At 43.9% G+C, this 12418-nt stretch overlaps 1 protein-coding gene across 1 annotated transcript in view; it reads right to left on the bottom strand.

The window, feature by feature from the left end:
* Positions 1-230: 230 nt before the first annotated feature.
* The window catches only part of CLIC4 (chloride intracellular channel 4), a 31486-nt gene continuing 19298 nt past the window's right edge, over positions 231-12418 (bottom strand). The window contains exons 3-6 of the mRNA XM_065041910.1: positions 8545-8670; positions 8050-8156; positions 6001-6182; positions 231-4404 (exon numbers count right to left, since the gene is read on the bottom strand). Coding sequence (XP_064897982.1) covers positions 4240-4404; positions 6001-6182; positions 8050-8156; positions 8545-8670 — 580 coding nt within the window. The 3' untranslated portion in view covers positions 231-4239. The remainder of the gene's footprint in view (positions 4405-6000; positions 6183-8049; positions 8157-8544; positions 8671-12418) is intronic.

Below are 12418 nucleotides of genomic sequence, written 5' to 3'. Positions count from 1 at the left end.
CTGGTGGCATCCCAGGTTACAGGCTCTTCTAGATCGCACAAATTCCCTTTTAAAAATCAAAGTCACACTCCAGATCCACATTAGAAACGGCACGTATCCTGCCTTAAGTCACATCACCACTGAAATAAAAGGCTAAATATTGAGAATATCATTACTGCAAAGTTTTGTGCTGTAGTTTAACGCTGCATTCAAGTCACAGTGTAGTCTTCAGAAATAAGAGAAAGATCTGCTCGGTAGTGAAAATATAATTTTATTTTTAACAATAGCTGCCAGCAGTATACTGGTATATCTGTAAAAGATGTTCCAGAGAGTGAAAGACATAAGCAAACTACAATAAATTGTATCAACTCTTCAAGTATTTCTGCAAACAATGCTCTGATTCTCCATGTCCTGTCTTGGGAGTCTCCACCTCCTATTCTGCTCCACTATTCTCCCACCCTCTCTAATAGTTGGTGGCACAGGTTCTGAGGCAGATTAACTATTTTTCACTTGGGATAAAGCCGCCTTCTGAAAATATTAATGGGTTGTGTTCGGACAGCACTCCAAGTGGCAAAGAGTAAGAAGTTGACTGTACTTTGCCACTTTTTGTTCTCCGTTGAGATAGGCATCAGTGGGTTTGGCTCAAGCACCTCCAGTGTGTTCACGTCTGTGCTCCTTTGATACAAAATGCTAATTTGCTACTTTAGCATAAAAAAACTTGATTACATCTCCCTTCTTATCATGGAACTGCACGCAACTTTCAACCTGTTTAAACACGCCCGCTGCGGAAAAAAAACCCAGTTTTATGGGAAAATGGGAGCGGACAAGCTATGTGGCTGTGACCGTCCACTGGGGACAGTTATAGAGCAGCAGGGAACACAGGATGGACGGGAAAGCTTTGGAGCGCACAAAATTGCTTCACAATTCACATGCCTCTTGTTCAGCCAGCAGCTCTTACACACCAGGAACCTCTTCAAGAAGAAAAGCTTCGTTAGGAGGCAAAAAAATATCATGCATATAGTATAATCTGTTCTCCCACACAAAGAGAGGGTGAGGATGATGGATTTTCCCTTTATGTTCAGGAAATACACAAGTCACCTGTTTTAATGGGAATTTAAGCATATTTCAGGTTGAGAATAAAGTAAGTTATTCAGCATGCTAATACATGCAGCCAACTCGCAAACTGGAATGCCTACTTGAAAGGGTAACTGCTGTTTTTAAATCGTAGAAGGGGCTAGAAGCATCATTTTAAATTTAAACAGGGGGGTAGATTAATTGCCGTTTGATGAAATTAAAAATGCATTTAAAGATCAGATTGTAAACAAGTTGACAGAAGTCAAGAATTTACATAGTTATGAAAGGGCTTTTTTAATTAATGTAGAGCTGGCGATTGGGGCCAGATGAAAGTGTTCTACCCACAGCAGACGCTGAGGCTGTTCCGCAGCTCCCTGGCTCGGCTCTGCTGCTCTGGAGGGATCCCCGAGAGCTCCCGGCTGCTCCGCGGTGCTCCCGGGCCGTGCTGAAGGCAGCGAGGGGCTGCGCAGCTTCTGCCGCCACCCAACGGGGCAAGAGGAAGCCTAGAAAACTCCTTTCGGACAGGACAGTTACCAACATCCTAAAGGAACCGCCTTAGAAATCGCTAACCTGGTCCTCGTTTTAATTACACCTATAAGGGAAAGGCTCCGAGGCTCAATTGTACTGAGATAAGAAGCGCATTAGTTACAGCAAGAGCTTTAACTTTGTTTACAAGCTTTCAGACACGATCATTAAAATACTTAATGCTGAATATAATGTATTACAATTGTTTGAAGATTGGCTAAAAAGGAGAGAGAATATATTATCTATAAAAGACAACAAGGCTGGTACTTTAACAAGGATTTGTGTGCATTGATATGCAGGCAGCACACACTAGAGAACGGCATGGAAGTGTTTTCATGCTCATATGCACATAATTGCCTGATGTACTAAAGTGTGCACACAAGGGCTAATTTGCTTTTAAAAGGAGTCGAGGCCCGATTACTACAACCTCAGACAACTTCCAAGGGCCATCCTGATCTAGGTTTGAAAGCTGAGTTAAAAATTGATCAAAGCTACGCCCACAATCACATTGCTTCCTATATTTTTGTTTTTAAAGGTTAATTGTAGGACTCAAAGAGCACCGAACCAATGAGGGTTGGGTTGTTGGGTTTTTTTTTTACCCCATGTGTCATTAAAATGTTATCTAACAGAAAGGAAGTCATTCCTTATTCTCGATGCCACGTTGTAGCAAAGACTGAACCCCTACAGAGGATTATCATGGCTGAGAACCTTTATTCAGGATGAGAAGGTGACATTAGAATACAGTCATTATTCAAAGGCTACAGTTAAGCTTTTCCTAACCAGGTCTCTCTGCAGAATCTTCTTTCCATGCCTAAACACCCCTGTAATAAATCCTAGGTGGGTTTCACTGTATCTAGGGTTGTGTTCGAAAGACACGTAACAGGATTGTGAACGGCCTTTGTATGGGAATTGTAGCTCTAGGAAGGCAGGACAAGGCACCACGAGCCACGTGTGTTAATATGGATCCTGCACTCTACCTCTTCTACGTCAAACTAACTGCGTGGGTATAGAAAGTAGCAAAAGCAGGATGCTTGGAAAAGTCAGGCTAGTTTTCATCAAGCCAGTGCTTACCAAAATAATTAGTGTATAAAAGTGTTTATGTGAGCATTTCCACGTTATTGCGGAACGTTAAATATTCCAAAAACAACCTACCAGGAATAGCACTTTCCAGCTTCTAAAAATCAGTTAAATATAAAAGTATCTTTACAAAAAAATAGGCATATAAGTCTAGCGTTCTTTGGAGTTGTTTATGACGGTCTTTTAAAAATAACCTAGCGGTTTATTTCATGCATCAAAATCATTAATTTTAAACAAGAAAACTATTCCCTGGTGTAGAAATATTTGAAAATTGCTTTTAAAAAAATCATAGTGCTATTCCTCAGTGTTGCTGTAAAAAGATTATGTATAGTAGTGCAATGATTACGACTGCGCAAAATTGCCGTCCGGGTGCACGGGCAGGCGATAAGGATCAATTCAATGTGAAGGACTGGATGTCACACCCCATTTCTTTACCAGAGTAATTAATAGATTCCCTTTCAGGAAAAAGATGCATACTATAATTTAAGGCAAATGTTATCTGTAAAGGTCACTTTTAGCTTTCTTCAGGAAAGAAATAGCTTAAAAAATTCCCAGCCAGACTCCCCGTTTAACAGCTCTGGGTGTTGTCTTGCATCGCTAATCATTGCACTGCTATTCACCATATACAGTAGCTATTTACCAACTAGGACACTAATGTACAGGTACTTGGTTTATGACAGCACAGATTTTGTAAGTAAATACCACCAGAAAGGCCTACACGAAACAAAGGCTCTTAACTACCAAAAAGAAAGCCACTTGCAAGTTTTCGGCTGAACAGATAGCACGCACCCAATTCTGCTGCTTTCATGACGGTAAAGGGCATCCTGACAATCGGTTATTTGCTGCAACTCAATTCGAGACACATGTAAGTTGCCAATTAAAGGTTTTATCTCTTCAAGCTCGTGAAGACACAACTAAATACCAACTTTGAACTGTGAGCTTCCTGCTATGGCACCCAAGCCTAGATTCAAAAGCTTCCCTGATGTCTGAGGTCATTCAAAACCAAGCTTCGCATTTGAGTCCATTCTCAGCCATTACTGTGATTTCAAATCCAAGAGATTGGTTTTTTAATGTTGCCAAATATTCTGCAAATGGCTCTTTTGGGTAATAGGTTCCCTTCTGTATGTAAATAGGATAGACAAGCAGGTACAGCTCAATGTGTCACAGGTTCGACAGTTGTGTATAGATCTTCTGGAAAAGCAAGAAACTCCAAAATACATAAATATTCCTTGTACCATATAGCAAGACAGTATCCTAAACCAATTCGTAGAGAGGGCCCAAATGTTTGTGAAGAAAAGTAGTAGGGGCAAGATAACCCTTCATAGTGAAGAATTTAGTTACCCGAGTGCAATATTAACATAACTGCATTAATGATATTCAAACTTGCTGTGAAAGGAGGTAAGAAAACACAAGCCTATAATTAAGTCTGCAAACTTTAGGTAATTACTGTACCTGGTCTATCCACCATAACTTTGAATAACTGCAAGTTCATGCAAAAAAAATTGCTATCTTATATGAAAAGAGCAGTCTGTTAGAAGCGTTGTTATGGAATATGCACGAAGTCATCTCTTTTGCAAGTGCTGTTTACTTGGTGAGTCTCTTGGCTACGTCGCTGTAAGCGATTTCAATTTCTTTGTCTCCAGGACAGGTGTTGGTGAATTCATCCCTGCTGTAAGCATTCGTCAGGTATCTCCAAACCCCCGTCATTTCCTTGGGAATCTCAAAGTTGCGGTACTTTTTCGCCACCACCTAGAAGAAAATAATTCGATTATGAATTGACATCCTTCAGTTCAAACCACTTTTCCACCCCTTGCCCCCCTCTCGTTAACTTTCCAAGGCGTACACTGGGAGTCACTAGTGAAGGGAGCAGAACCTGTCCCTCCGGGACGTGCCTGGGCCTGGCAGCGCTGCCTCGCTTGCTTTGTGCTGCTGTCCTACCGGAGTAAACCCTTCTGCACCCAGGGGAAAACTTAATCTGTGGCTCCATCTGCAGTACAAAACTGACAAAGATCACTGGAGACAGTGAGGACTGGGTTAGGGAGCAGTTAGGCAATTTGGACATCCATAAATCCATGGGTCTAGATGGGATGCACCCGTGGGTGCTGAGGGAGCTGGCTGAGGTCATTGCTGGACTGCTCTGCATCATCTTTGCCAAGTCTTGGGGAATGGGAGAGGTGCCTGAGGACTGGAGGAAAGCAAATGTCACTGCAGTCTTCAAAAAGGGCAAGAAGGAGGAGCCAGGGAACTATAGACCAGTCAGCCTCACCTCCATGGGAAATTGATGGAACGACTTCTCCTTGGTGCCATCTCAAGGCATATCAGGGATAAGAGGGTCATTAGGGGCTTCACCAAGGGGAAGTCGTGCTTGACCAACCTCATGGACTTTTATGAGGACATAACAAGGTGGATGGATGATGGCAGAGCGGTGGACATGGTCTACCTTGACTTGAGTGAGGCATTTGACACAGTCTCCCACAGCATCCTCACAGCTAAACTGAGGGAGTGCGGTCTGGATGAGCGGGTAGTGAGGTGACTGTGAACTGGCTGAAGGGAAGAAGCCAGAGAGTCATGGTCAATGGGGCAGAGTCCAGTTGAGGCCTGGATCTAGTGCAGTGCCTCAGGGGTCAGTGCTGGGGCCGGTATTATTCAATAGATTTGTCAATGATTTGGATGAGGGAATAGAGTGTACCACCCGTCTGGACACCTTCCTGTGTAACCTCATCTGGGTGTTCCTGCTCCATGGGGGGATTGCACTGCATGAGCTTTCCAGGTCCCTTCCAGCTCCGGACATTCTGGGATTCTGTGGATAACATGGAGTGTCTGCCAAGGTTTATTGCCGCCTTGCCTTAAACCTTGACACCTGGGCACAGCTTCACTCCTGTAGTTATCCTAGGCTACCTCTTTCTAGACTTCAGACTTTTAAATTAAATCCTTTTATTTCACATTGTGTCATTTCCTTTGTTTGCTAACAGAGCAGTTTTCTCCACTGATGTGAGAAGACATCCACTTCAAGCATTAGCTGGCCAGATGTTCACTTTCCTCCTCCCACCTCATTCTTTTAAGCGTTGCAACTTCTTCCTGCGACCACACTGGTCAGCGCAATAAAACGGGGTTTGGTTTGTGCCATTTTATCATCTGCCGCCCAGCTTGCCTGCTGATCCACTGAATTCAACTCCTCCCTACCCAAAGCCCTTGTGAATTACCCCAATTTTATGCAATTTCAGGTACTATTAATACTGTAGTTAAACTGACAGGGGAGCTTACAAATGGTTGAAATTAGTAGACTCTAGAATGGCATAAACCATAAGCATCTTGTCCTTCATTATCACATAATGAGCCATTTACCTTGACAATGTGTAGTTTGGGTAGCAGGTTGCAGTCTGCTAATGTCATCTCATTGCCATCCAAAAACTTGCGGGTAGAAACTGTAATGTCCTCCATGCTATTTTCATCTATCTCATCAGGAAGAGGAGAGTTCAGATACTCGTCCAGTTTCTGGAGGGTTTTCAAGAGGCCACGTTCTAAGGCTACAAAGGAACAGTTCAATAAATTTCAAAGCAAATTACCTTTTAGGATATTGATATCAGTACCAGACCTGACAAACAAAATCCACATCACTGCACTACCCAGAACGGGCCATATACTGATGTACAGTTTTTGTGGCAACGCCACTGCTGGTGCTGCCTTTGTGGTCACTAGTGACACTGCAACCGAACAGAAATCCCTTTAAATATCACACAAAAGCAGGTTATTTAAAAGCTGGTTTATACATGAGTTTGCATTCATTTCAAATACTCTAAGACTCTCCACAAGTGTTTATTTTTGGTGTAAAAAGTGGCTTATGTCACTTTCTTAAGACTGTTCCTAACAGGCTTAAACTAATTAGAATTAAGCTATGCCGGGGTTTATATTCATTTAAAAGTAATCTGTTTAATGTCACATGCTCATCAACAGCCACAACTGAGCGCACACACGCCGAGGAGGTTCGGGGAAGGCAGCAGCAGAGGGCAGCACACCCCACAAAATCACCAACTGTTTCTCTTCTGTTTACAAATATTTCCAAGCTCTCCATTCAAAATACAGCAGAAAGGCTTCTCAATTTGTGTTAAGCTATTTAAAGCTCTAATTGGGCTTTTTTTTAACCTCTTATTGATCTCCCACCTTCCATCTACTACGTTCTCTCCACACAGGAAGGTCTTAATCCTTTAAAGAGGGACCGGAACTAAGCTTAGCCCAGACTGGAGGCCTCAAGCCTCAGATACCAAGTGAGCAGAAAGGCCTCACAGCAAATGCACAGAAACTCAATGTCCTGGTTTTGTTTAAAAACAAGACCAGGTGTCTTTTAGTGACTTTCCTTTCAGCTCAGTTCTTTAGGTGGCTGTACTTTTCTGAGTTTTAGCCTGCATATTTTTCCTAGATGCTGATAAGAGACCAACAGAATGCTGAAGCAGCTCGTGTTTAGATTTATTACTATGGTAGCTAAGAAAGACTGATAAGTTTTCCCACGTTCCGTTGAGAGAGGGGTGTGTTTGAGGAGGGGTAGATGGAACAGATGACTAGAACTAACCAATGGAAGTATTCCATCCCATAATTGTCACACCCCCTATATAAGAGGGCGACCATGAGGGTCACGCTCTCTTCGACCATGGCCGGCATCTGGAGAGGACCCTGTCTGTCTGTCTGCCTGTGATCCATAGACCTCAGGCCCCGCATCCCGCAACCAGGTTCCAGTTTGCTGTGCAGTCCCACCAACGACTTCTGGAGGCCTGAGCTGCACCTGGAGCCGCCAGCCCCGCACCCCCAGCTCTGCTGCTGAGTGACGCCAACCCCACATCCGGCACTCCAGACTGGCTTTGTATATTTTGTATATATATTCTCTATTTATTAGTAGCACTAGTAAAACCCCTTAAAACTCCCCAACTTGAAGTCTAAGTCTCTCTTCCTTTCCTCTTATCTTTCTGATCTAAAGGAAGGGGTGGCGGGAGGTAAAGGGGATGACAGGGAGCGTCTGCCATGGTTTATTGCCGCCTTGCCGTAAACCTTGACACTCAACCCCTGAGGCACGACGCAAACTCCGCAGGGATTTGGTTCTGGATGTTCAAATCATTTCTGCTTCATTCAGGAGTTTTGAGTGGCTGTTGCACAGAGGAGTTTCAACACCAGGGGTATTTCCAAATCATGCACCCCTTATTAAAATTCTGAACAAACAGTGTCTAATTGAAGTTTTCTTTAGAATTGTTGAAGTCTTCCATCTCTGGCCGTTAATTTTAAACCACGGGCCTCACTCAACGTGCAGTAAAATTTGTCAGTGAGACACTTCATAGTGAAGTTGCTCTGAAAAACACAAGACACTGACACAGCGTGCGCAGAGCTGAGAGCCCGCAGGTAACCCACCTTCATTAGCTTCTGGTCTAGAATTCTTGATAAATGCAGAAAATTTGGCAAATATATCCATTCCAGCAGTGTTTGATTCTGGATGCTTTGGTGAAAGTTTTAAGTACCTAAAAAGTACAAAGGAGATGATCTACAGCACGTTTAGCAGAATGGTGCTCATCACATCAACTAGCACAAAATGGCCCTTAAGAATATATTCTACATCATGTACGTTTACCAGTTTATCCATGTTCAGACTGATGTGGAGGATTTGCTTCTTCCACGAAACATCACACACTTCCATTTAAGATCAAAATTCTTAAAGCCAACATGATTTTAAAATAATCCTGACAATGTTTTAATACAAAGATGAGGGAGCAGAAGGAAGGAAACGTATGACAAGCAAGAGCTCCAATGTCTATTCTTGATGCCGAAGAACATCTTAATTAGTACAGAAAACCTTTTTGAGAACACTCCATCTAATCTAAGGTGACAGATTATCATTTTAACACTTACTTGGGTGGAGCCAAAACATCTTCCAGGAACTCCTCGATCTTATTGACGTCTGTTTTCACTTCACCATTGTAGGTGATGAAGGGCGGGTGAGTGCCTGGAGCCAAATTTTGAAGGTCTGCTGGTTTTCTAGGGTGGAATACAAACCAGTACACAAGTAAGCAGGGGACACCCCTGAGCCCAGCTTTCATCGCTACAATCGCAAAAGCACCGCCTGAGGTTCCCACATCCTTGCCGCTTTAAAAAGATACCCCCAGTTTTCTTTTTAAAAAGTGAATTTGCAGCTTGATTAGCGTTTTGAATATATACTTGATAACAATTAATTTCAAATACTAAAAACTCCTCATATCTCTGGCTGTTTTTTCTCAAGTCAATACAACATTGACTAGCTGGGGGGATATATATGTACCATAAACACTCTCCCAACATCTGCAATACAGAGTTTATATATAGCGTAATCTGCGATCAGTAATAATCCTCCCCTTTAAACTCCTCTGGAAAGAAGCAACTCTGAGATAGAGCAGTACATACAAACCATGGATCTGGTTCTAGACAAGCTGGCAGATGCTTAACATCATGTTTAAAAATGATGCTCAAAGTTTCCTCCAGTGAAAAAGCTATTTCCAAATAAGAGCAGCACACTTGGGCAAAAGGAGGGGAATCCCCAACACGAGTATGACTAGACACAAATGAAACAGAATTAAGCTAAAATACTCAGACATTTCTAAACCTGAAGTAGGTTTAGATGGTACCTCTTGCTATTCACACCATTTCCTTTCACACTAATCCTCATCAAGCTAAGTAAGTTTCTTTTCCAAGCAATTGGCTTCTCTCTCCTCAAGCTGTGCTTTGATGCTGTAGGGACAAGGACAACTCTGCAGGCATTTATTTCAAAGCCGTGCATGTTCACCCACCTACCCATTCACCCCAAACGCCTCACTCTTGGACATAAAGCTCTCACATCTTGTCAGCAGATCCAGATGCAAAGCTGAAGTCAATTATGAAACGTGGATTCATTACAAGCTATAAAATCCAAAGCACCATCTAAAAAGCTGCAGCCAGTTTTCCCTTAGGTCATCTTGGTATTAGTTAGTCCCATACTAGCGCAACTGTCTCAGTGCGAGCAGAAGTGCAATGACAGCACTGCCTGGCACTGCTTCAGTAGCAGCACTTAAAGCTTTTCTCTGATGGAGCTGCTGACTCCGGTCCAGGACGACTGTTCAGAAGGACACGGTCCATCTTCTCTAAGAACCTCTCCACATTTTAAAGGAGAGTCGGCAATCCCTTGTTCCCCAGATCATCCCTGTGTCCTGACAGCTGACAGCACATGTGGTCCAGATGAGACAGGACGGTGCAGTTGCAATTCTGTCAGGCTGACATGTCACAGAATGACCATCACCTCCTGTTAGTGCTGTGCTGGATGAGGAACAACAAAGATACCTGACCCAGCAGAAAACTCGCCAAGATCAAGTTGTCCCTTCGTTACTATTTGAACAAATCCAAACCAGACCGTAACCCTTGGACGGGGTTTGTGCTTTGTACGACGTGGCCACATTTCTGAGCCAGCAGCAGACACTGAGAACTGGATTTACTGGAGACTGGAAGCACTGGATCAGGAACACACATAACCATGGTCACTGGGGCAGCTCGAGAGAGCGGTGCCCTCAGGGATACCACAAAGCATAAGTGTGTCCTGTGGCAACGTTGCTTTCCACTTCTTACAAAATTAAGAACCCCTGCCAGGATTTCATGTCCTGCCCACTGCTGAACCTTTTAAGCAGCGCAAACAGTGACAGTTGAGAGTGTCAAAGTGCATACAGCAGATAGGAGCACTTGGGACTAAATGTAAAACTAAACAGGGCAACAAAGATGCTGAGGGAGTGGAGCATCTCCCGTGTGAGGAAAGGCTGAGGGAGCTGGGGCTCTGGAGCTGGACAAGAGGACACTGAGGGGGGACTCATTCCTGGGGATCAATATGGAAAGGGGGAGTGTCAGGAGGATGGAGCCAGGCTCTTCTGGTGACAACCAGTGACAGGACAAGGGGCAATGGGTGCAAACTGGAACACAGGAGGTTCCACTTCAAGATGAGAAGAAACTTGTTGGGGGTGAGGGTGGCAGAGCCTGGCCCAGGCTGCCCAGGGGGGTTGTGGAGTCTCCTTCTCTGCAGACATTCCAACCCGCCTGGACACCTTCCTGTGTAACCTCATCTGGGTGTTCCTGCTCCATGGGGGGATTGCACTGCATGAGCTTTCCAGGGCCCTTCAACCCCTGACATTCTGGGATTCTGTAATTCTGTAAATGAGAAATCTCATTTTATACGTAAGAACATCAAGCACCTTGCTTTCAGCCGGATGACAAAAGTCTTGTTAATACAAGGACTCAATCATTTTCAATTTTTAAGTTATTCTCACCAATAGTTGCCATCACCCTCTTACTTTTAGGATTTAAAGTCTGTTATTGGTTAATGCTTTAAGTAGTTTAACACTTCATTTAAATAGAGCTTTGTAACCCACAACAATTACAGGAAGTCATCGTGGCTCACTTCCAATTTCACATGCTGGCTAGATAAAATTCCTCAAAAGGAATGTTATTTTAAAAACAAACACAGGCAAGACCGCCGGATTTGCAGTAATATTATCAAAGGCAAGATTTTCTTTCAGAAACAGACTAATCTAATGAGCCAACCAAAAAAGTTTTCCAAAGAATCCGAGTGCATCTCAAGGATCTCAGAACGTTTTACTGACCCCTCTTGCCACGCCAGTCCGACAACCTCTATCTTCTTAGAGAAAATGAAAGCAGATCAACATCCCACAGCCAAAGCCCAAACGTAATACAGGGTTTGACTTCCAGTTTGCTGCTCTTGACAGGGGATCATTAACAAACCCTGGTTTGCCACATACAAGCCACAGCCCCTGGAGCATCACAAGTACACAGGAATATCCTTAAAAGGCTAAGAGGGCAATTTCCCTTAACAGTCAAGCAAGAAGGCAATTTAAAATGTTATAGTGAAGATTACTTCAGAGATAAAACTGGACAGCTTTAAAGAAAACCACTCCCATGACCACTCAAACCAATTCCACCATAGCCAGTACCTGCCCCACAGTTTACGGGGGTATTTGGAGGCAGGACCATATCCTTAAAAATCTGGCTATCACTAGCTAATTAAGGCTTTTTAACAACAGAGTTAAGGTATAAATATTTCGCTGCTTTGCCACAAACTACAATAGCAAATACAGAATCACAGAATGTCAGGGATTTCCCCCAGCAATTGTCTGAAAAGGCCAAAGTTTGCCTTGCTGAAATCCAGGGTTGCAATTCTGCTTGCTATCCTGCTCCTGCCCCATGAGATCCTGAACTCCACCATCTGAGATCACTGCAACCAAGGCAGCCCTCAACCTTTACCGCTTCAACCAGCCCCTCCTTGTCAGTGAGGATGAGGTCCAGCAGTGCTCCTCTTCTAGTCGGCTCCTCCACCCTTGGCATCACAAAGTTATCCTCAAGGCACTGGAGGAACCTCCTAGACTGTGGCTGGCTGAATGGTCCTTCCAACAAACACCAGGGAAGTTCAAATCCCCACCACAACCAGGGCCTGTGACTGTGCGGCTGCTCTCAGCTGTGTGGAGAGGCCTCATCAACCTCCTCACCCTGATCTGGTGGCCTAGAATAGACACCCACAGTAGTATCACCCTTGCCAGCCTGCCCCTTAACTTTCACCCATAGACTCTCAACTCACTCCTCATCCGTGCCTGGACTATACTCAACACATTGTAGTTGCTCTCTCACATAAAGAGCAACTCCACCAGCACGCCTGGCTGGCCTGTCTTTCCCGACAAGGACACAGCCATCCATGCCCACATTCCAGTCATGTGTGCTGTCC

The sequence above is a fragment of the Columba livia genome, chromosome 26 (genome assembly GCF_036013475.1).
Source record: "Columba livia isolate bColLiv1 breed racing homer chromosome 26, bColLiv1.pat.W.v2, whole genome shotgun sequence".
Classification (NCBI taxonomy): Eukaryota; Metazoa; Chordata; class Aves; order Columbiformes; family Columbidae; genus Columba; species Columba livia.
Note: the sequence above shows the minus strand (reverse complement) of the source record. Positions and strands in the feature narration are given on the sequence as shown.